The 24,677-nt window shown below is 47.3% G+C and overlaps 2 protein-coding genes and 1 long non-coding RNA gene across 3 annotated transcripts; 1 reads left to right on the plus strand and 2 right to left on the minus strand.

The window, feature by feature from the left end:
• Positions 1-3,994: 3,994 nt before the first annotated feature.
• Positions 3,995-11,400, minus strand: CLEC4F (C-type lectin domain family 4 member F). Its single transcript, XM_008147490.3, has 7 exons — positions 11,319-11,400; positions 10,433-10,549; positions 10,134-10,229; positions 7,276-8,391; positions 5,912-6,063; positions 4,858-4,976; positions 3,995-4,190 (listed from the first exon to the last, which is right to left on the minus strand). The coding sequence occupies exons 1-7, from the start codon at positions 11,377-11,379 to the stop codon at positions 4,040-4,042; spliced, it is 1,812 nt and encodes a 603-aa protein (XP_008145712.3). The 5' UTR covers positions 11,380-11,400; the 3' UTR covers positions 3,995-4,039.
• A 2,638-nt stretch (positions 11,401-14,038) lies between these two features.
• CD207 (CD207 molecule) lies at positions 14,039-19,777 on the minus strand. Its single transcript, XM_008147489.3, has 6 exons — positions 19,651-19,777; positions 19,438-19,554; positions 17,432-17,806; positions 16,686-16,837; positions 15,618-15,736; positions 14,039-15,123 (listed from the first exon to the last, which is right to left on the minus strand). The coding sequence occupies exons 1-6, from the start codon at positions 19,724-19,726 to the stop codon at positions 14,973-14,975; spliced, it is 990 nt and encodes a 329-aa protein (XP_008145711.2). The 5' UTR covers positions 19,727-19,777; the 3' UTR covers positions 14,039-14,972.
• LOC129151834 (uncharacterized) lies at positions 19,746-21,642 on the plus strand. Its single transcript, XR_008558506.1, has 2 exons — positions 19,746-19,829; positions 21,431-21,642. It is a non-coding gene; the product is annotated as an uncharacterized LOC129151834 (long non-coding RNA).
• The last annotated feature ends 3,035 nt before the right edge of the window (positions 21,643-24,677 follow it).

A 24,677-nucleotide genomic window follows, 5' to 3' on the forward strand; every position in this document is an offset into this window, starting at 1 on the left:
CCCTAAGTCACAGTGTGAGAGCCCAGCCTCGATCAGGTTGGGTCCTTGTATCCAGAAAGACTGGAAACCATGGCTCTGGGAGAAAAGGCTGTGGACATCAAGGTGCCAACAGCACAGCCCATGTGGCGACAGTTGTCTGTCACAGCCTGCTACTGCCACCAACACAATCCATGGTCACCACAAGGGGCAGCTGTACAGGGTTTCCACAGCAGAGACAGGGTGGGACAGGCCCTCCAGGGTGAGAGCTGGCCACTTCCCCCCGGGATAGCTGAGGACTTCACTCTGGCTCCTCAGATGGCTCCACTCAGTCTGCAGACAACTTGGTTCCTCTGCCATTCTGACTCCCTCTTGGGGAAATTGCAGTTTTCAGAACCTCCCTGGGAAGAGAGACAGGGCCAGCCCAGGCATGAGGGTTGACTCTGGAGTGAGCGGGAGAGAATCCTTCATGTTTATTTGTCCCTGTCCCGTTACCTCTGGACCACAGGCTGTGGTCGGCTGGATTGATGATGCAGAGCTGCCTGCTACTCCAGAATGTCACCTCCCTCAGGTTTCAAGCTCCACAGGACTCCTTGCTGTCACTGTGAGGGGCTGAGTATCCCTGCCTCCTACTAAAGTACCAACTACAGGAGGGCTGGGACTTGTATCTGTTTGTTTCACTGTTGAATCCCAAAAACCTAGAAGAGTGCTTGGTACATAGTAAAGGCACAATAAATATTCCTTGATTGAATGAATATTGATAAAAAGCAAAATTCTTCAAGTAGATTTAGAGGTTATGAATCCTTAGACATAAAGCAAAGGAACTCTGAAATATATAAATCAAAAGCTTTATAAATACAAGACTGTGAGAAAATGATACACATAGATTAATGTTACACATGCAAGAGTTGTGTTTTTTTAATCCTCTTAGAGAAATTGATAGATTGGGCAGACAAATTATAAATGAGGATATAGAACGTCTAAATAATAACAATCACAAGCCTAATGTAATAAATATGCCTATGGAACATTTATAAAAAGTGAGCATATACAAGACCAAAAGAAAATCACAGTAAATTTCAAAAAAGCAGAACATATTATTTAACACTGGCAGCTATATTATTTTGTATAAGCCAGGAAAATCCTAAAAATAAAAATACACACATTCATGTCTGTTTTTCTCCAAAACTCTACTATAATGACAGTGAAGAAATAAAAACAAGAAAAACACAGGATGACAAAGAGAATGGGAGAAGAAGAATCAATAGCAGACAAGGCATTTCAACAAAATTTGGAAGCTGGGAGTGAATGGATGAGTGGTAACTGACTCAGCAAAACTGAGAAAATGGAACTCTACCACAGTAGTAGTGTCTGAATAGGGGTAGTGAATAAAAATCAGGACAACTCGGTGAACTCAGAACTCAGAAGTACCTGTTACCTCTGAAGGCAGGGGTGCAGGGCAGACTGAAAACAGAAGAACTGGCTTACTCATCCCCTCCCCCACCTTCAGTAACCAGGCAACACCCCACCGCCTATATTGCAGAAGGGTGGTTTATATCCAGAGAGGTCTGCACAGCCAGACTGAAGCGGGGAGCTTCAGGGGCCTCTATATATGAAACAGTGAGCTGTCCGGCCCCCTTTGCCCTCTGGGCCTATAGACTGTGCGCCGCTCAGCTTCTACTTCCCAGGCCAAATACTGAAGAATTTCTTTCTGAGGAGTGTGTTACCCTTGTGTTACTGGATGGGGTCTGGGCCTGGGGTGGGTCTGCCTAGGGCTTGCTAGTAGTGTGTGGGTGCTTGACTTTGTGTAGGAAAGATTTCACAGCATGGTCCAGGTGGCTCTTGAGAGTATGTTTTGTAAAGCTGGGGACAGTGAAATAAAGGGAAGGCTTAAGGTGGAAGAAGCAGCAGGAGAGGAAAAGTCAGAGGAAAGGGGCCTTAGAGACTGATTTAGGGGATTAGTTCAGGTCAAGCTGCCACTGACGGCTGCTCCCCTGGTTGCAAGTCTTGTGGGGTCCCTTGGAGTTTAGGAGAAAACAGCAGAGATACAAGGAGTGGGTGTGCTCTTGCAAGAGAGCACGCCATGGATCCTTTGTCTCGAGGCTTCTTATCTTTCTTTGGCCAGAATCCTGGGGAGGTCTCAGAGGAGGCTCAGAAATTTCTATTCTTAACAAATAGTCATTAGCTTTTCAGGTATGTCCTTCAAACTGTTGATTCATCAAAATGTGTGTATAGAGGGGTGAGGAGGTATTTTCTGATTAGTTTCGTTGTTAAAGAATGTCATCAAGAACATCATTGAAGAGGGACCAGGACTGAGGCTGTTCTGTCTCCGGAAGGTGTGGAATATGTAAACCATTTGCTCCTTAGTGTCCTTGGTTAGGAAAGATAAAACCTTGTGATTCACTAGCTGGATGTAAATTGCTCAGATTTTTGGCCTTAATTATATTGTCTCGGTTTCCCTTATTCCACTTGTCAAGGAATCTCCCTAGCTTCTTACTATCCTGACTCACTTGGAGGAACTGAAATCAGAAATGCAGGAATACTCTGATGAAAAACGCAGCTAGCCACTTCATGCCCTTCGGTAGAACCCACCAATCACCAAGCTTGTCCCATGAAGATCTAAAAACTTTTGAAAAACTTCAAAGAGTCTTGCCCTGCTAGATAACCAAACATATTATAAAACTACAATAATTACAACAACATGTTTCCCGTAAAGGAAAAGGGACTTCATTGGAATGCAATCAAGAGTTCAGAAACAAACTTGTGAATTTCGTATTTGAAAAAGTTGGCTTTTCAAGTGAGTGAAAAAGAGTATGTTATCATTTAATGATATTTAAGAAAATTCCAGATGGCTTAGTAATGTAAATGTAAAAAATAAAGCTATATAAAAGTAGTAGAAGAAATACAGCAAAATGTTATTTCAATCCTGGGATGGAGGAGGAGTCTCTAAGATTAATAAAAAGCTAAGAAGCCATGAAAGAAAAAGCCAAAAAGAAAATGTGAATACACACAGATTAAAGTCTGATTCAACCAAAGATATCATAAAAGATAAACATATTTCCATTTCTGATCAAAATGGAGTAACTGGACCAGCCCTTCGCTGTAAGCAACTAGAAAACTGGACACAATACACAAAACAATTATTTTCAGACATTGGACAACAGAGCAAAACTGAGATTTGAGCTCCTGGATGGGGAAGCAGACCGGGTGAGCCCACAACACCCCAGGGTTTCTTCCTTGACACTCTTTTCAGACCACAGTGCAGGGAAGAGAGCACCACAGGGGCATGACAGTCTCACTAAGCTGGAGAGAGAAAAATGGCAGTTTGGGGAGACAGAGTGCTTGAATTTGGGAAGGAGTACAAAGGGGAGAGAGCTGTGCAGTGAAAGCACTCCAGAAATGTTAAGGTTCCCTCTGGATGCATAGGATGGGGGGGACACCACATGGCAGGGCAAAGAACCGCTCAGAAATTCTTATTCTAAAGTGAGCTGGCAGAAAGCTGAGTCCCAGGAAGGATGAATGGGTCACAAGATGAGGCCAAAGCCAGAGATAGTAACAGTCTGAAAACAAGACGAGACCAGCCAAAGGATAGAAAGAAGGTTTTGGAGTGGTTTAAAGGCTGGAAAAATCCAGCCCCAGCCCATCTGCAGCAAAGGAAATGCAGGGAACACCTGGGATGGCCATGACTTGTTTCAGGAGAAGGAACACTGAGGAAGGAGAACCAACCCCAGGAGAAGGGAGTGTGGCGGCTGTCGCAGAGACAAGTACAAAGCTTCTGTTCATCCACAAGTGTTTATTGAAGACCTGCTGTCTGACAGGCCTGCACTGGTTGCTGAGGAGGATACAGAAGCACAGCAAGGCTCTTGCCTTGAGAAGTTGTTCATCCCATAGGGTCCTGCGAGGTAAGCATGTTTGAAGGGTTAAATAAAAGGACAGGGCAGGAAACACAAAAGGCCAAATGGAAGGCCCCAGAGAACAAGCTGGGTTCAGAGGCTCAACAGGACATCATGGTGGAAAGGGTCCAGAGCTGGCAGGGGCAGTGAGCCCTCAGCTCTGGCTTACTTCAGGCCACACCCTGACTGATGGGCTTCTTGCAGACCCACTGATGGAGGGTATTACAGTTGTTGTCATTCCACTTCTGCTGAACATGAACACAATCTTCATCCTGCCCATTCCCGTGCTGCCAGTTGTCTGGCTGATTTTCGTACCAAAACCTGGAAAGAAGAAGGCTAGATGAAAGAACCCCCTCCCCCCCGTCCCACTGCCTCCACTGTGGCATAAGGAGCTCAAGTGACATGGGTCCCTAATTCCCTGGTGGCCCCAGGATGGGAACAAAGCTGGGCCCAGACTCAGCATCAGGGTGCTCTGCTGAGGTTGTCCTTAGTTACTGAGGATCAAGGGAGAGAAAGGGTGTCTGGAGCTATGAGCCCCCTCCCAAGATTTCACATTCAGATACCTTGTGATGGGGGATCAGGCCTATGTAGAGTGTAGACAGGCAAAACAAACAAATAAACAGGAAGGTCTTCTTATGGGCTGCCTGCCAACCCCAAGACCATGAGGAGGGGTTCAGGCAAAGATCACAAATATGCCCATGTGTACACAGACACGCCATACACATCACACACATCATGCACATCACACATGCACAAACATATCACCCATACATCACACATAATCATAAATACACACTGTACACACACATCATAAATAATAACACACACACTGCATATACACATCACATACACCATACACACATCAAACATATATCATACATATATCACACATATAACACTAACACTCAGTGGGCAGGTATACACACATAGGACAGGGAATCACTAAGTAGGCCTGCCCAAGACAACACCAGACAGTGACTGGACTCACACTCTGCTCCTGGCAAAATTGAATGGTGTCCCATCAATCCAGCGCCAAGAGCCTTCCGTGCCCCTGTCAGTGAGGCCAATCCAGTGGTAGGAGGACCGTGTGAACCCTGTCAGATATGCCTGTAAAGAAAAGGCAGTGCTGCTTGACCCCGAGTGAGGAGTTGGTTCCCTCAGCCATGTAGAAGAGGAGTCCAGGGCCCCGCCTCCTGGTTCCAGGGCATGCAGGAGCCAGGTCCTGAAGGAGCTCTGAAGGAGCCGGGTCCCCCCTGCGCCTCCCATGGTTTGTCCAGGATCTAGGTCAGCAGCCAGGTCCCCTCAAGGGAAGTTCAGCTTCTCCCATGTTGACTTAATCAGGAGTGTGGCTTTACTGAGACAAAGAGACTGGGCTATGAGAGAGAGAGAGAGAATCCTGGAGACCTGGCCATGGTTTATTAAGAAGTTTTGTTTTACAAAATAGCATGTCCTTTGACAGACATACAAGAGCAGTCTCAGGATAACCACAGGGATGGGCAGTTCTATAAAATGAATTACGCCAAACCTACTTTGTCAATAACCCTAGTAAATTCTAAGTACCTTTGGCAAATGAGCCAGAACTACAATGCCTTTGGTGGTCCTCAAACTCCTATTGTGCATCTAGCCTTGCCCAGAAGTTGGGTCTCCTGTTCATGGACCCTCCATAGCCACTGGATTAACTGACGTTAAAATCAAGATTGACAACCAGAGATGAGGCTGAGGGGCTAAATGAGGGGATGGAAGGGAAGAATGTTTCCAACACTTTAAGGGCAGTCACCTGGTGCCACCTCCCTCTCCTCACTGCTGACATCTGTGGGCCTATGGATGTGGCCCTCATTCATTGAGGACTTGGGGGTTTGCTGTCAGTGCTTCTACCTCCAGTGCAAGATGGTCACTGGAACTCAATAAATATTTGCTCCCTAACTGATGAAATGACATGAAAGTTTCTGCCACAACTGCTCTGAGAGGGGCAAAGCCAAAGTATCAATGGCCCTTATCCCATATCCACCCCATCAGTACCATCCCAAACCCAAAGCTCTGACCTGCTCCTCTGCAGAGGTCACCGAGGCCAAGTGGGCTCCCTGGGACACACAGGACTTCTCAGCTTCCAGCCACGACTTCTTGGCATGAGAAAAGTAATACATGTTGCTGCCGTAGACTTTCCAGCCTTGCAGGATCAGCTGGAGAAGTTCATCTGGAGCAAAAGTTGGGGACAAGAGAGAACCAGGGGGGCTGGCTGTGGGTATCTGAGAGCTGGCTTCCTGACCTCTCCAGGGACTGACCACTGGTAAAAGTTTTGTTTGTGGTGTGCGTGTGTGCGTGTGTGTGCGCAAGCGTGTGTGTGTGACACATAATTATACCGGGTCACAAGGTAAAATGAAATTCATGCTGTGGTTGCATTTAAAACAATTTGATAGCACCATTCTGCCCCCCACCTACGGTCCTTTCAGCCTGCACCTCATCAACTGCCCTCTTGGCCACAGTCCAGTCAGACAAGCTGCTTGAAGTTTCCTGAACCTCGTGGCTTCACATGTCCATGCCTGTGAAACTGCTATGTTCTTACCCTATTTGTTTGTCAAACACCTACTAGTTTTCCAGGACTCCGTTCAAGGGCCATCTTCTCAACAAAACATCTTTTGATCTTTTCTCCTCCGAAAGATTTCCTCCCCCTGCCCCTTGGAAGATCCCTTCTCTACACCAGAGGACATCGGCCCCCAGAAGATTTCTCTTTCCCTTCTTTTCCTCTTGCCCACCCCCAGTTCCTAGACCTGCTCTCACATAAAACTCTTAACGACTCTCCGCCTCTCCTCATGCCTTTCATGCAAGGCTGCTCTACCAGCCTGTGAGCTTCAAGGGCGGGCATCACACCTTATTCATCTTTATGTCCCTGATACATAATAGGGCCTCAAACATGTTTGTCAGATGAATGCAGGAATGCTGGATACTGTGTTAAATGCTTTATATGTGTAAACTCATTTAATCCCCCCTGTGAGGTGAATATTATTGTCCTCACTTTGCAGGTGAAAAAAATGGAAGGTAAGCAACTTGATCAGAGTTAGTGATAGCAGGATGTCAGAAATAAAGCTGTCTGGCTCCACTGGCACCTGTTGTCTTTCCACACACCATCACCATACATAGTCTCTTCCCGCCCCCCCCCCCCCGCCCCCCACGCAAGTATCAGTCTACCCAGATGATAAACAACTTGAATGCAGGGACTCTGCTGCCTGTCACTTCCACCACTGCCTGGGCACACTGAGCCTATTTGGTTGGATTTGGCCCCTTTATAGCACCCACACTTCTCCCCAGAGGGATGCCTGGTGAAGTGAGCAAAAGGCCAAAGGGACAGGAGACTCCACCCTCCCAAGAGACTGTACCTTCCCCAGGCCAACCCCTCCCTCCCACTTACTTTGGGATTTCTGTAGCTGCTCCTGCGAAGCAAAGGCTGCACGGAGGGTCTCCAGGCTACTCTGCTGCTCCTGGACTTTCTCAGTTAGTGCTTTAGTGCTCTCTAACTCCCCTTTTAACCTCTGAACCTCGACATTGGCCTTCTGCAGATTGCTCTCTAGCATCTGGGTCTTGGACTGTAAGGTCGCAGCATTCTTCATTCCTTGTTTCAGGATCTGTATCTCTCTGCTGGCGTTTTTCAACTGATCGTTTAACACCTGAATGTTGGAATGTAAGGCATTAGTGTTTTCCAGTTCTGTTTTCAATCCTTGGATCTGAGCATTGGTCTGCTCGAGGCGACTGTTCGCTGTTTGGGTCTGGGTAGTGGTTGTTTCCAAATCTCTTTTTAACAAGTGAATCTCATTGCCAGCCCTTTCCAAATGACCTCTTAATGACTGGATCTCAGCAGTAGTGTTGTCTAAACTGCCTTTTATAAGGGTCTGGGTCTGGGAGTTTAAATCACTTGCATTTTGCAGGCTTCCCTGTAGCTTCTGAATCTCAGCATTGGTTCTTTTCAAACTATCACTTAAAACCTGATCCTGGACCCTTAAATGATTGACACTATCCAGATTGCCTCTTAAAACCAGGATCTGAGCATTAGCATTCTTTAAACTATTGTTTGCCAATTGGGCCTGGGCATTTGCCATTTCCAACCCTGCCTTCAATGCCTGAATTTCACTGTTGGTATCTTCTAAGCCTCTGCTTAACATGTTGAGCTCAAAGCTGGTGTTTTCTAAACTGGTTTTTAAAAAACTCTGGGCCTGGGAACTTAAAGCATTTGCCTTTTCCAGATCTCCCTTTTGTCTCCGGATCTCAGCACTGGCCCTGTCCAAGGAACTTTTTAACATCTGAGCCTGGAAAGTCAAGGTACTGGCTTCTTTTTGAATGCCTTTTACCATCTGGATGTCAGCACTGGCATTTTTCAGATGACCACCGAGCATCTGGATCTGAGAACTGACATTGTCCACTCTGCACATCAACATCTGGATCTCCATGGTCCAGGTGCTGGAGTTCTCCACGTGGTCTTTAAACATCTGGAGGGTCTTTTGTAACTCTGCCACCCCAAAGTGGTAGGGATCTGGAGGGAGGAAATGGAGAAGGCAGCCAAAGAGGCCCATTACATAGGGAAACATTAATTATATGGAGCCAACCAGAGTGTTCTTAAATTTTCCAAGGGGAATGTCTGCGACACAGCCCTGAGTGCTCCTCAAGCAACCTGCTGCTCCCTGCAGCCACCGAGACCCTGGGGACAGGCCACCTGAGAATATGAGCCAAAAAAATAAAATAAAATAAAGGCCTATCCCAAGTGAACTGTGGGGCAGAAAGATTAAAATACTTGCCTAGCCGAAACCGGTTTGGCTCAGTGGATAGAGCGTCGGCCTGCGGACTCAAGGGTCCCAGGTTCGATTCCGGTCAAGGGCATGTACCTTGGTTGCGGGCACATACCCAGTGGGGGGTGTGCAAGAGGCAGCTGATCGATGTTTGTCTCTCATCGATGTTTCTAACTCTCTATCCCTCTCTCTTCCTCTCTGTAAAAAATCAATAAAATATATTTAAAAAATAAAAAATAAAATAAAATACTTGCCTACTGTAAACTAGCTGCCACCAAGAGTCATATTAATAGACAAATCCTATATAATAAAAGGGTAATATGCAAATAGACCAAAAAGTGGAACGACCAGTGGCTATGACGTGCACTGACCATCAGGGGACAGACACTCAACACAGGAGTTGCTGGGTCAGTGCACTCCCACGGAGGGAAAGCTGCTCAGCCAGAAGCCCAGCAGCTGGCGAGTGCAGGGGCAGAGGTGGGAGCCTCTCCTGCCTCTGCAGCAGCGCTAAGGATGTCCAACTGATGGCTTAGGCCTACTCCCCAGGCTGGAGCAGGCCTAAGCCATCAGTCGGTCATCTCCCAAGGAGTCCCAGACTGCAAAAGGGTGCAGGCCAGGCTGATTCTGTTCCATTGTGGATCAATGGAACAGAATAGAAAATCTAGAAATACACCCATACATGTATGAACAATTGATTTCAATGAAGATACAAAGGCAATTTGTGGAGAAAGGATAATTGTTTCAACAAATGATACTGAAACAATTGTATATCCATATGCCAAAAAAATGAATCTCATATACAAAAATTAACTCAAAATTAATCATAGGCCTAAATGTAAAACCCAAAACTATAACATTTCCAGAAAGAAACATCAAGGATGTCTTTGTGACCTTGGCATAGGCAAAGATTTCTCAGATATGAGACCAAAAGCATAACCCATAAAAGAAAGAAATCTATAAATTATACATAATCAAAATTCAAATCTTGTTAAGAGAATGAAAAGATAAGCCTGGACTGAGAAAATATTTGCAAATCACATGACTGATAAAGAGTACTCAAAAAGAGTATACATTATATGATCCCTTTTATATAAAACTCTAGAAAAAGCCAAGTGATCTACATTACAGCAAGTAGATCGGTGGTCACCTGGGGATGAAGGGAGGAGGAGATAGGGAATGATGGTGAAGGGCACAAGTAAATTTGGGAGAAGGATAATGAATATGTTCATTATCTTGATTGTGGTGATGGTTTCATGGGTATAGACATATGTCCAAAGTTCTTAGATTGTACATTTTAAATATGGGTATTTTATTATGTGTCAATTATACATCAATAAAGCTGTTCTCTAAAAAAAAAATCATGCCTTTCTGTGAGGATAGTGACACTCATTCAAGGGCAGGGAGTGTTAGGGGAGAGGCCCATCCTAGGGTTTGGGCACCCGGACGCCCTAGCTCCCTCCCACCCATCGGCACCACTGTGGCTACTCACTGTCGTGATCCACCGGTAACTGCCAGGTAGTGTTGTCTCCCAGAAACTCTTGGGAGTAGGCATAGGCCTCTGGTGCAGGTCTTGGTTTCTGTAGAACTGAGACACCCCATTCCTGGGTCAGCACAATCCCTCAGCATTGAGCCTGAGAACGGGCTACCCACTCCCCCAGTCAGGTTCCAGAAGGAGGGAGGTGGCACCCAGTACCCCTCGGAGCTTCTGCTCTTGGGAGGCCCCCTTGGTCAGTGGCCTCTTTCCAGGAAAGGGAGAGTCTGTGGGATTCCGATTACCTAGGAGCTTACCCACAACAAAGAGAGCCATAAGAGAGATGGCAATGATCATGACCATAAATACCAGGCTGGGCAGAATAAGCCTTGACATCTTGGGGGCTGCTGGAGCCACTGCCGAGGAGTCCAGGCCTGTGGGGGAGACACCAGTGTCCAGGAGGAGAGTGCGGGCTGGGCAGAGTTAGCCCCTCGGGCTCAGTCTCCTGGCCTGTCTGATAGGGATGAGAACACCTGCACTTGTCACAGAGAAGGGGAATGAAGCCTGGTAGCAACACAAAGGCTGGCAAAGATGTACAGGGTACAGAACCTAGCCTGGACAGGGAGGGCAACAGAAGTGTGATTTGAATGAAAGAAGAGGGAAGGATGGAGGGAGGCAGGATGGGAAGGAGAGGGCAAGAATCCTGACCTCAGAGTCCCAGGGCCAGTCTCGCCCATGAATCCTGACCAGAGCAAGACTCACAGGTCTTTGGGGCTACTGCCTCCTCCACAAACGGACATGGATCAGTCCTGGAGACTCCCTCTGCCTGGGTCAGAAGGCCCCCTGTCCGTGTCCTAAGAAGGGCTGTGCCAGGGAGTCTGGGAGCTGATCCCCTGAACCTCCTGGGGTACAGAGATGGGATTCAAAACCAGGTCCCTCAGAATTCTAAGTTCACGCTCTCTCTTGCCAGGTTGCCATCCTTAAATAAAGGTCTGGGGATTTTGTGCAGAGATTGGAGGGTGTCCTGCCTCTCTGTCCTCTCCAGACCCACCTTCTGCCCTTGCCTGTTTGTTCTGGAGGCTGACATAGCAATGAGCATAGGGAGCTCTGGGCTGCTAAGAGGGGGCTGAGAAAATGGCGGAGGGCTGGAGGACAAGCAAGCCAGTGCCTGACTGAGGACGGCTTAGCCCCCAGTGTCCTCACCATGGGGGTGCAGGGAGACAGACTGGTGGTCTCTGCGGAAGTGGGCCTTGTCACCATTCATCTCTGCTTCCTTTCTCCTCCAGTGCTGCTCCCCGCCTCAGCTCCTGAGGTTGTGCTGTGGGCCAGTAGAGGTGGGAAGGAAGCTGAGATACCCTGGACTTTTATGCTCCTGACCACACCTAAACTCTGCCTTCCTCCTTCTCCCCTCCCCGCTGACTCTGCAGAAGCACCCCAGTAAGGCCCCTCCCCACAGGACACCCAGGCACCAGTCTGCCCAGGCCCTATCCTCTTCCTCTTCCCAGTCCACACCAGTCCTCACCCTCTCCTCAGGCCCATCACCCCAACATCTGCTCTCCAGCGTAGCCCTCAAACGCTAGCCTCTGCCCCCAAATCACAAACACTTTCACCAGCAATTTAGGAGATCAGAGGTTCCTTCCCAGCTTTGCAGAAAAAAATCCTTGTGACCCATGGCTAACTTAATCCTAGCCCTAGACCCTTTCAGGGCCTCGCTGTCCACTCAGGACCTCACAACTAGCATGGCAGGTAAGGGTCTGTGGTAGAATGAAACATATACTGGATTCTGTCCCAGTTCATGGATCAGAGCTCCTAAAGCCCAATATACTTCCTGAGTAATAGGAGTGTTTTTGTTATTCATAGCAAGCCCCTTTCAACTACCCTTGAGTTTATGCTAATAAGGTGAGTAGGGGTGGACCCTTAGATGGCTTCAGGGTGGAAGCTGGTCCCAGAAAGAGCAAGCTCCTACCTCTCCAATCCCACCCCAACCATCCCACCTCACCTCCAGGTAGGAGAGGGGGCCTCGAGATTGAGTTATAAAAGCTCACAAACTTTCAAGGAGTTTCCTGGTTGGTGAACACATCCATGTGCCAGGAGGGAATTGCTCCCCAGTTCCTCAGGGACAGAAGCTCTTGTGCTCTGGGCCTTCCCTGACCACACCCTTTATATCTCTTCAGCTGTTTGTTTGCATCCTTTATCATAAACTGTAATCTCTCCCATCACAGGCCTCCCTGCAGGCCACCATCTCACCTGGCTGTAATCCAATTAGTCTTCTAACTTTAGTTCTCCCTGCCTCTAGTCTTGCCTCCCTCAAGTCCTGTCACCATATTGCACATGTAATGATCTTTTCAAAAGCCAGTTAGATGCCCATGCATGCATTACCTAGATCTCTCAGCCAAGGAGAAGCAACAACACCCACATTTTGGTTTTTAGTAACATTCTCAAAAAACAACAACACACACACAAACAAAAAGGCCAGGATGTTTTGGAGAAATGTCTGATTCTAGGACTGGAGCAGGAAATCTACAAAACGATCCTGTGGTATCTCATACTGTCAGAAAGTAAAGAGATGTTTTTATTTTTATTTTTTTAAGTGATGCAAATATATCAAAAGGACACAGGAGGCGAATGAAAGAAGCTCCCAAAGCTGGAAGGACTTGAGCAAGAAAATATATATAGTATTGCCCTAGCTGGTTTGGCTCAGTGGATAGAGCATTGGCCTGCAGACTGGAGGGTCTCAGGTTCGATTCCGGTCAAGGGTATGTACCTTGGTTGCGGGCACATCCCCAGTGGGGGAGTGTGCAGGAGGCAGCTGATCGATGTTTCTCTCTCATCAATGTTTCTAACTTTCTCTCCCTCTCCCTTCCTCTCTGTAAAAAATCAATAAAAAAAAAAAAAAATATATTATATATAAATATATATATATAGTATTGGATTATAACCCAAAGTATAAAATCTATGAATTCATAGATATAAATAAATGTTTGAATAAATAGACAAATAGATAAATCTCCCATACAGAAAGATTACATATCATTTCTATAGATATGCCATCATCCTTAAGTGTGGGCTGCACACAGTAACTGCTATGGTCTGAGTGTTTGTCCCTCCAAGTTCATATGCTGAAATCCTAACCATCAGTTTGGTAGCATTAGGAAGTGGGGCCTCTGGGAGGTGATGAGGACATGAGGGTGGTATTCTCATAAAGGGGATTTGTGCCTTTATGCTTGCTGGGCCTTCTACCATGTGAGGTCATCACAAGAAGTCTATGGCCTGGAAGACAGCTTATTTCATTGAAGAAATATGTCCCCCCTGTAGGACTCTGTTCTCCTTCCTGCTTCCACTCTCCTCCCCTCCTGTCTGGTGCTGCCTGGATTCCTGCCTCAGCCACTGGGCTGAGATTTGAACCCAATTCCTGTGAGCATGGTTCTGGGAAGAGTAGGAAACCTGAGGAGTTTTCCCCTTGAGAGTAAAACCAGAGAATAGAAGACTTTCTGAGAGGATAGACCACCAAGAAAGTCAAGACACTGCAGACCACCCTGGCTGGTGTGGCTTAGTTGGTTGAAGGCTGTCCTGTGCACCAGAAGGTTCCTGGTTCGATTCCTGGTCACGGCACATACCCAGGCTGCAGACTCAATTCCCAGGAGGTACCCAATCAATGTTTCTCTCTCCCTCTCCCATCCTCTTACTCAATAAAAACGTATTTTTTAAAAAAGAAACAGACACTGGAGACCTCCTTCACTTTGATAAAACCAGGGATAAGCATTGGTCTTATTCTGTGGGATATCTCTACTCCTTGTTAATTTTGAACCCCCACTGGTTCCTGAGGACACCCCAGAACTTCATGTCTAGCAAAGCAGATGGCCTTTCCTGCACATTCACCTGTACGCCCAGGAATGAAACATGCACACAGAGGGAGGCCTTTACCCAGGCAGCATTTTATTCCAATGAAGCTTGGAGGTGAACTCTTCAGGTACGGAGGGCCACTTCCTTTGCATGTGAAGCGAGGAAATGCAGAAGAAAGAGGAGGTGCAGGATGGTGAGCAGAGGGCCTCAGAGTTTACCGAGTGAGGGGGACGGAAAGGACCACCCGATGCTGGTCCAGCTCTAAAGGAAACGTGTCTCCATGTCAACCCCTGATCTGAACCAGTTGAGCCTGTCCCAGGGAAGAAGGGGTTCAGACCTCAGAGGATGTCGATGAAGAGGATGATGGGGCCATGGCATGGACAGGATCCCCAAGAGCAGAGTCTTCCCAAAGAACACGGCCATCTAAGCAGGCAACTGGGAATTTGGGGGATCCACTGGAAAACTGCTGGCTATCAGTAGCAGAAGAATTGCGTGGGCATCTGAAGCAGCTCTCATGTGAGGCTTCTCTGAAGGGACTCAATTATCTTCCAACGGCTCTCCCTGCCTCTACTCTGACCTCCCTCAAGTCTTGTCACCATATTGCAGGCATTATACTTTTTTCAAAAAATAACTAGGTATGCAGGTGTGCACACACATTACCTAGCTCAGCCAGGAAGCAGCAGCAACACTCCAAAAGCAGCGGCACCCAGATCTTGGCAAAACTCCAGGGTGTGCCCCAAATTATGGTCCTGATCCATCTAATGAGGCAGTTTGAATTTCTAAATCTTCTCCACCATCCCCTCCCATTTTAACCCAAGATCTTTTCATTCCAGCTGCCTCTATGGGGTTGAAGAGCTTCCAGCCAAGGCAGATGGACTCCAGGTGCATTTGGGACACTTTTGAAGCAAGGAAAGTTAAGGTGCAAAGTCACCTTGGAGTGTGGAGGACGAGTGGCACTTCCTTGAGTTGGGACAAGCGCTGAGGCTCAACGTGCCAGCTTGGGGGCCAGTCCTGTCATGGTTCTGATGGAATATAGTGACGTTTACAGATGAAAAGGAGCTGATGGTCACAGGAGGCATCATTCCATGACTGAAGTGAGGACATCTTTAAATTGACACAGTGTTCATTGTTCCCAACATTGTTGGGCTCACCTGGAATCCAGAACCTATCAAATGAAAAAAACAAAAAAAAAAAAGGAAAAGCTATTTCCAATGAAGAAAGGAGTAACTTCAATCCAAGCTTTGGTCCCAGGTGATAATGTCACAAGTTTTTGCACCCACACCTGTGAGGAAGGGAATCGGTGAGCTGTCCATCTCTAAGCCTGCCATCATCTCAGATTAGGACTGAACCAGCCCACCTCTCTCATAACTCTACACAAACCACACTAGGACACCTAGACATAGACCAGGCCCCCTGCCAAAGCTGGCTGAACAGCCATGCTGCCAAACCCCAGAGGGTACAGAGAGGCCACAGATATGTCCCCGCCCCCACGGCCAATTAGTGACAGAAGTGAGCTGGATATTGGTTCAGTGCTCCAGGCACCAGTGGACAGGGAAGAATCACAAACGCTATAGTCAGAGGGACTATTCTCCCAGGCTTCTGCCCTGGCCCTGATCCAAAAAAAAGTCAGGCTGGGAAGGAGGGCTCTGGGGGCCTTACTTCATACTCTGGACCTTGTTGAATGGAGTGTCATCCACCCAGTACCAGTCCCCATCAGTCCCTGCTTTGGTCAGGCCGATCCAGAAGAAACGTCCGCCTGCTGTCTTGTACAGAAACTCCTGTAGGGAAGACAGAATGAGCAGAGATGCTGCCATCACTCAGAGTTAGAGCACCTGTCACTCTGGGTGTTCTTCTCCTGTCCTCAGTGACAGCCCCTGAACCCACAGACACACCTGCATACTGACCTTTCTCAAGCTTCTTCCTGTCCCTGCTCAGAGCCCAGAGTCCATCTTCCTAATTATTTGTCTTTGCCCTGCAACTAACAGACTCGGGACTCGGGCCTTTCTGACCCTCAGGAAGCAGGTGCTAGAACACAAGAAAGAATTAGCTAAACTCCAGAATAGGGACTCCAGGAGAATGGCCCAAATAATGCTATCTAAATTTAGTGAGCACTTCATATGTACAAGGTACTATACATTTATATGCACTTACTTGAGTATTGTTGTTTGTTTGAGGCAAGTACTATTATTACTTGTGTTTCATCTGGGACTAGTTAGAGGCAGGATTGGGACTCTAGACTCTGACCCCAGGACCATGCTCTTACCTACACTACTAGCACACCTTCCAAATGGAAGGGGTTTGCTTTCCTGCCTCACCAGGTAGAAGATTTCTTGGGTTCTGTGGTGTCAATAATGCTGTTTACAAATATTTCTGTTTTCTGGGCATCCAGAAAGATGGTCCCTTCTTACCCTCTTTGAAGCTAGGAATATTAAGTAATTTGCTTTACAATGACAGTGTGAGTAGAGATGTGTTAATTCCGGGCAAATACACAATTTGTCATGTTTCCTTTTCTTGCCTCAGCAATTGTGGAAACATACATGAGATGAAGTCTCCTTGAGTAACTACAATGAGCAAAACCCCTTGTAGGCCCTTGTTGGACATGTACTGTGAGAAGTAATCCTTCATTGTTAGGTCACTGATATTTGGGGATTTTTGTCATGGCAGCATAATCTTGCCCATCCTGCCTAACACAGCTACTAATATACCTCTAGTAGAAACAGCACTCACCTGCTCACTGTCTGAGGTCACTGAGGTCAGGTGTGAATTCCTGGACACGCAGAACTGCTGGGCGCTGTACCAGGTCTTTGAGACATGAGAAAAGTAATAGAAGTTCTCCTTGAAGTACTTCCAGCCTTGAGAAACCATCTGTAGGATGTCATCTGGAGAACAGGGTGAAAGGTGAACACTGGTGTACCTGTTTCTCTGGGTGCTGGCTAGGTGGGGACACTTAAGTGGGATCCCAGAGATAGCAATGAATGGGGCTGGGCTCTAGGGTCCTTGTGTCCTTGTGTCGGTGTTTGGGGACAATCCTTCAGATCCTGAAAGTCTGACTGAGGTTAGTAGAGTCTCTGGGCTCAGAGAGGGGAAGTGAGAGAGGATGGATTGAGAATCTGTCTCTCATGAGAGAGAAGCAATTCTCCACTGGCCATCACAAGTGGCTGAGACCCTGGGCTCTAGGTAAAAAAAACAATAGAAAATAGCTGGGTTTGGGCCAGGACAGAGACTCCCTAATGCGATCTTCTGTGCCTTTGTGTGGAAGCCCAAGTTGGTCCTGGTTCCTTTTCTCCTGAAAAGCCCCTAAGTCCTCCCCAACCCCAATGCTGAGCCCTCTCTTCTTAGCTTTGCAGCCAAGTCTACCCTGTTCCTCTTTTGCTTCCATCCACACACACCAGCCCCAATGGCCTCAGACTTGAGACCAGCAATGTCCCATGGGCCACGGATAAGCTTGCAATATTATTTTCTCAGTCACTTACTTTGCTTTTTGAGTAACTTGCTGATATTCTCCAAATTGCTCTGGAGTCCTCGAACCTTTACATTTAATGCGCTGGCTTTATCCAAATCTCTTTTTAATTCTGGAATCTGGGCATTTAAACTGTAGACTTCCTCCCAACTTGTTGTTAACATCTGGATCTGTGCATTGGCTGCCTTCACATCAGTTTCCAGCCTCCGGATCTGAGAATGCACATGATCCAGGCTAGCATTCACCATCTGGACCTGAATGCCAGCTGCCTTCACGCCGCCTCTATTCCTCTCAATTTCAGAACTCAGGGTGCTGATGTTGTCCACACGACCTTTCAGCAACTGGGCATTGGTCTTTACATCCGATAGTGTGCCCATAAACCAGGGATCTGGATTTGAGAAAGTCAAGGGGTCAGTCAAAGGGATCCCTAGGGATGGGAGTGGGGGTGTTACCAGAGTGATAAAAGGAAGGGAAGAGATGGGCTCGAGTTTCCCAAGGACTCAACCCAAGGAGCTGTTGTTCATCCTACATTCATTCCTAATCTAGTTATTTAACAAACAAGTGATGGCACCTACCATGTGCCAGGAACTGTGGTAGCTGCGGGTAATGCAAAGATTGATAAACATGGGCTCTCTGTTAGAAGACCTCACAGGCAACAGAACCAGGGATTATAACCCAGTCCTAAATGTTCTTTAAGTGTTCAGAGCACATTTGGTAAAGGAATGCCCTCAACCACACCTTTGGCCCCCTCCCCACATCCCTCTGTGCCCTATCACCTGATTCCCAGCCTCTCCTTTCAGAGACTCCTACAGTGGCCATCAGCGAGGGCAGCACCACCCCTCCCACATCTGTCCACAGGCTCTTTGTGACCATGAGAAGAGCCAGCCATGCACACTTCTAACTTGGAAGTGACTTCTCCAGAGAAAACAGAAAGGGAGAATTATGAAACAATGTATCCCCTTCTCTGATCCCTCCCATTGTCACACTCTGATTAGGTCACAGGTTTGGTGCCAGAGAGGAGACCAAAAGTAAACCAAGAGCGCCTGGCCAGCGTGGCTCAGTGATTGAGCATCGACCTATGAACCAGGAGGTCACAATTCGATTCCTGGTCAGGGCATATGCCCAGGTTGTGAGTGCAATCCCCAGTGTGGGGTGTGCAGGAGGCAGTTGATTGATGATTCTCTCTCATCACTGATGTTTCCATCTCTCTCTCTCCCTCTCCCTTCCTCCCTGAAACTAATAAAATATATTTCTTTAAAAACCCCACAAAAGTAAGCCAAGAGGACTCCAAGCAGAAGAGACTCTGCTCAGAGGCTCTAAGTCTAAGATCAAATACGTCCCAAAGCCTTAAAAGGAGAAGACAGATGTCCTCTTCCCCTGCTTCCTGATGGAAGATGAAGGCTCTGCCAGTTGCAGAAGCCATGGGCCTCAGCTGGGAGAAGAAGTAAGATAAGTCACACATCTAATGAAGAAGTAGGAAGGCTCCCTTGACATGATCTTCATGGGAACAGAATGAAGAGAGCACAAAGGGGTCCTGGGGAGGGGAAGAATCCTGGAGATTTGTTGGCTTCTTGGTCAAGTTATCCATCTAGTCAGCTGGGGTTGAGGATACAGTTGGAATTCCAACCCTTGTGGAGTTGGAAACATCTTACTCACTGTTGGGAACTTCCCACAAGGCTCTCTCTGGATCGAAGGGACATAGAGCTCAGAGAAGGAGGAGAAAAATGACATGGGATAAAGAAGTAGGTGAAGGCAAAGAGTATATCTTTGAGCACAAGCATGCAAGTGCTGATCCCATTCAGAAAAATCTCCCCCGAATTGGAAAAGAAAGAACAGCAGTTCATTTTATTGAGGACAGGGACCCTGTGAATGCACAAGGAAAGAGGCAAATAAAACGAGACAAATGAAAAAGCCATCGGCGGGAGAGACCCCTGGAGAGCAGGAAAGAGAGGGCTGGATGTTGTGGAAGCTGACTGGCCCTGGAGGAGCTGGCTCACATGATGAAGCCAGAGGACTTACAGAGAATGGCCTGCAGCACGACAGAGGCGAGCAGGACCAGCGTCAGGATGACGAAGGCAGCACGGACTGTGCAAGGTTTCCTCAGAACTGGAGACGAACCCATCTTGGGAGGAGGCTCTGTTGGAAGAAGAAGACAACATTTGTTAAAGGGCCAGCAAACTCGGGTTTAGGCAGAGAGCACTGAGCAGGTTCTGAGCAGGGACTGGTGCTTGCCTCGGGGCCAGAGGGAGATGTTCTGTTTATCTACAGTGAAGTGAGCATCTGGGATCTCACTCTCTGCAGCCTTCATCCTGCAGTCTTACCCCTGGAGCACAGGTGCTTCTGGCCAGCTCTCTCACCAAGGAACTTTTGTCTGGAAGAAAAGGGAAGTGAGTCCCACAAAGGATCATCAGGTAATCCCCAAGTTCCCCATTCCTGACTTAGACACCTTGCCTGGTCTATGTCACAGTTCCGGGCTTTCCTCAAAGGTCTGAAATTCCAGGAAGAGGTTATTTGTCTCCTTCTTTAGTGGGTCGGGGGCTCTGTTACTTGGATACCTTAACCATCTTGTCCCCAGGCTATCCTACTTCTTTAATCCCCTCATCCATCATTTATCCACCCGTCCATTCATCCCACAAATACATATTGACTGCCTTCTAAGTACCAGGCACTGTACTAGGGCTGAGCCACAAAGATGAGTAACTCAGAGTATTTGCACTCAAGCACTTCATAGTCTGGAAGGAAAGACAGACCCAAGCAAATAATTTACAATACAGGGTAATGATTATAACAATAGAAGCATATGCACGATTGAAAGGAAGTACAGAGAATGGAGTAAAGGTAAAAAGTTCCAGGTAGAGGGATTGGCATATTTAAAAGTATAGGGGCATAAAACAGCATGGAATGTCTGGCCAACTGTAAGCAGTTTGGTGGTGTTGGAGTGTAAAGTATATGACAGGAGCAGGGAGGGTGCGAGGCTAAAGAGACGCCTAGGGTCAGATCATGAAGATCCTTATGGATTATGCTAAGAAGCTTGGACTCTGACTTAGGGTGATATGGAGCCAATGAAGGAGTTCAGGCAGGAGAGAGAGACAAGGACGGGAACATTGTAAAACGATTACTCTGATCATGGTGAGACACATACCGTATTTTCCAGCGTATAAGACGACTGGGCATATAGAAGACTTTCCTGGGTTAAAAAGTCGTTTTATACGCCAGAAAATATGGTAGATTACGGTGTGAAAATCCTGGAAGCAGAGAGACCAGTAAGAAAACCATTGTGATAAAATATTCTAATTTCTATTAAGGCATCTTAGATAATACAGTATTCCTTTATCAAATGGAAGCTTCTCATCTTTTGAAGAAGTCTGCCAAATCTGAGAAACCTCATACATAACAGTTTCTAAACAAATATTTCTTAGAAGGTAGGAAAAAGATGAAGAGGTGAAGGGAAAGGGCAGGGGGGGGTGGTAGGGGGGGGGAGAAAAGGAAGTCAGTCCAGATAATTACATGGATGAATGGGTGGAATGGATGAATAGGTAGGTGGATGGATGTACCCATCCATTGATTATGTACTTATCAATGATGGGTACTTGAAAAACAAATGAATGGAAGAATTGATGGCTGATTATTTCTCAAGTCTGAAACCTACAGTCTGTGGACTGGGATCTGTCTTCCAGAAGTTACTGCTTCTTCCCACTGCCTTCGGAAATTCTCATTCATTACCACAGCAAAGGCATGAATGAAGGGTGATTGACACCTTACCCAAAGTGTAAAACAACTCTGGCCAAAGGACTAGAAAGCTAGCCCAGCCTTGTTGAGGCTGAGCAAGTGGAGCCAGATGGCAAAGTGGTGTCAGGGACCGGGGTTGGAAGCTAAATGAGCAGCGGGAAGGAAAGAGCGACTACACTTTCAGGGGATAATTGAGAAGATCTGACCTCCCTGCTCAGCCTTATCTGGCCAGCCCATGGTTCTTACAGGCCCCTCGCTGCTCTTTCTCTCTCTGGCTGCCTAGGCCTCAGACTGGAGCTGCTTCTCTGACTGAATGAGGAAACTCCACACCACATTTCCCAAGTGCTGAGAAGGAAGCTGGGTCACAAGGATGGTGGGATTCATCCTCTTTCATCTCCTCTCTGCCCACATTCTGTCTGTAGCTTCCAGGACTTCTATCTGTTCTAACCTTTGACTTTAGTTAATCGCACAAACTGAAGGCCTCACGCTAACTCACTGCCTGTCTCTGCGCAGTTATAACTATACCCATTTTCTACAGGCTGCTATCTAGCTGCAGAGCCTTGGTTCAGTGGTTAGAATGTTCTGCTCCTGGACTCTCATGCTTGGCACCCAGTCTAACCCTAGAGTCAACTCAGCCCTTCTGCTCCTGGCTCCTGGCCCTACATTCACAGTTCAGGGCCTGGGGGGTGGGAAAGAATCTAAGTTACTCAAGACTGTGGTAGAAGGAGCCTTTGGGGTCCAGGTCTCCTCCTGAGGCATTTAAGAGAGAAGCGGACACACAACACAACTTGGGAGCATCTGGCCCCTCCCTTCTCTGCCAAAAAAGTTGACTTTTCCCAAATCTTTGCTGGTTGGTAGCATGAGCCATTAATGGCACATTCACATGCCCTCTCAGTGGTCCCAGGAAAGGATCCAGAGCTTCAACATGCTGGCACCCCCTGTAGAAGAAGGGGCTGGGGTTGGGGAGCATTTACCCACCTGATAGACATGGAGGCCTCAAATAGGTATTCTACTGATCACTGGACAAAAGGCTGATCCAGCAGGAGGAAGTTAAACATGAAGCAACCAGAATCCTGGGCTGTGGGTCCTGTGGGATTTCAGAGGCAATGGATATAAAAGTCCCGTACAGAGTTTCATTTCCCACTTGCAGAGAAAGAGTGCGTCACATGCTATTTTCCATCTGCTGGTGTTCACTGAGCATGAGCACCTCTCCCGTGCAGCCCTCTGGTGCTCCACCTGGCCCTGTCCTGACGGCCTGGAAGGAGACAGGACGGAGCAGGAGACAAGTGCTCAGTCATGCTTTGTAACCAGAGATGTGGGCAGTTCTCCTGGACACACCGGAGATGCCATAACTTCCAAGCAGAGGAGGAAGTTGGGGCCAGACCAGGCATGACCAAAAATCTCCGCTGTCATGAAAGAAAAGGAAGTCCAATTTCATTTTCTGTTTCCCCACTGGCTGTGGTCATAGTGGGAAGGGCAAAGTCATGTCAGGAAAGTAACAAAGGACTCTTGGAAAAAGTAGTTGCTTTTTAAATCCTTTGTTTCTTTATTATATAAATAACTAGGCGCCCAGTGCACGAATTCGTGCACCTTGAAAGGAACTATGGGCCGAGAGGCTGTGGTAGGCACAGGGACGGGTCTCAGCCCATCCTCTACGCCCCTGCCCAGCGCCTCCTGTTGTGGGCCCCTGTCCCCTCTACCTGCAGCCCCACTCCTGCCGCTGCCACTCCCATGTGCTGATGGCTCCAGCCCCACTCGCACTCCCTGACAGATGGAGTGATTGAGGCCGGCGCCAGCAGCATGTGCAAGTGGAGCTGGTGCCATCAGTGGGTGCAAGCAGCAGCTGCTGCCCCGATCACCCCTCAGGAGCAGGGGGAGGTGGAGAAGCCCTCAGGGGCAATCAGGGCTGGCAGCCACTGCTCACACCTGCTGATGGTGTCAAGTGATCGGAAACAGTGCCAGGCACCAGCAGCAGGTGTAAGCAGCGGCTCTGGTGCCAGCTGTGGGTGCAAGTGGGGCCGGCGCTGGTAGTCAGTGTGAATGGCGGCTCCAGCGCCGCAGCAGGCACAGCGCCAGGCGGGACTGCAGCACATGGGAGCAAAGAATTTTCAGTAACCACCAGAGTCTTGCCCCGATGACAGTGACTGGCACCCCACCTTGGTCTGGTGCCCCACTCACCTGCTCCACCATCCTGCCATGGCCAATGCCCACCATGTTCCACACATGGCCCCTGGTGGTCAGCACACGTCATAGTGACTGTTCAGTTGTTCAGTTGTTCCAGTTGTTTCAGTCTATTTGCGTATTAGCCTTTTATTATATAGGAAAAAAAATCCAGGTAAGCAAAAGAAAAAAAATTACCTACAATGCAGGGAAGAAAATCCAGCTGTTTACCAGTTCATTCTTCCGATTTTCATGTATATATGTATATATAGATATACATATATCTATATTTATATTCATAGCACTATCTAACTATAACTGTGTGTACATTTTTATAAGTATTGAATGGGACAGCTCATGTTTATTTTTCCCAGCATCCTTCCCACACTCATCTCCAAGAATTGCCTTCCTTTTCCACCCCACATTCCTTGACTCACAGCCAGCGTCAGCAGGTTGTTTTTATCGCATCCCATCACTGACACTGATTCTTCTGCCTCCTGCTTCCACTTCAAGGACTCTTACGTTGGGCCCACCCACTTAGTCCAGGATAATTTCCCTATCTGATTAGCAACCTCCATTCCACTTTGCCATGTAACTCAATATACTCAAGGATCTGGGGATTAGGATGTGGCCATCATAGTGGCCATTATTCTGCCTACCACACTTCCCCATATTAAGTTTGGGTGGTCTTAATGGAACCATTCAGAAAGTTTGGTATATGGCCCTGGAGTTTTAGAGATATAGAGTCTGGTACTTGACACATGAATTAAAAGTCTAAGGCCTTCAGCAGGTGAATGCATAAATAAATTGTGGTATATTTAGACAACAGAATATTAAGTGCTAAAAAGAATTGAGCTATCAGCCATAAAAAGACACATAGGTACCTTAAATATACATTACTAACTGAAAGAAACCAGTCTGAAAAGGCTACATACTTTATGGCTCTCACTATATGATGTTCTGGAAAAGGCAAAACTATGGACACAATAAAAATATCAGTGGTTGCCAGGGATTACAGGGGAAGGAGGAATGAATAGGTGGAGCATGTGGAGGATTGTTAGGGCAGCAAAACTATTCTGTATGATATTGTAAGGATAGATACATGTCATTTTACATTTGTCAAAACCCATAGAATGTACAACACTAAGAGTGAATCCTAATGTAAACTTGGACTTTGGGTGACTTCCCCCCAGGAGGAAGCTATTCTAGTTAATTAAGGTGGACTGTGCCAATAGGGACCACCTGGAGGAGTGTGTGGTGAGACCACAGGAAAGCAGGGACTGAGGGGAGGCTGGCCAGTGACAGATCCCCACAATGCAGGCCTCCAAAAAAACCCCAAAAGCCTCCCTAAGAAAATGAACTGGCATTTA

The sequence above is a fragment of the Eptesicus fuscus genome, chromosome 16, assembly GCF_027574615.1.
Source record: "Eptesicus fuscus isolate TK198812 chromosome 16, DD_ASM_mEF_20220401, whole genome shotgun sequence".
In the NCBI taxonomy this organism is placed as follows: domain Eukaryota; kingdom Metazoa; phylum Chordata; class Mammalia; order Chiroptera; family Vespertilionidae; genus Eptesicus; species Eptesicus fuscus.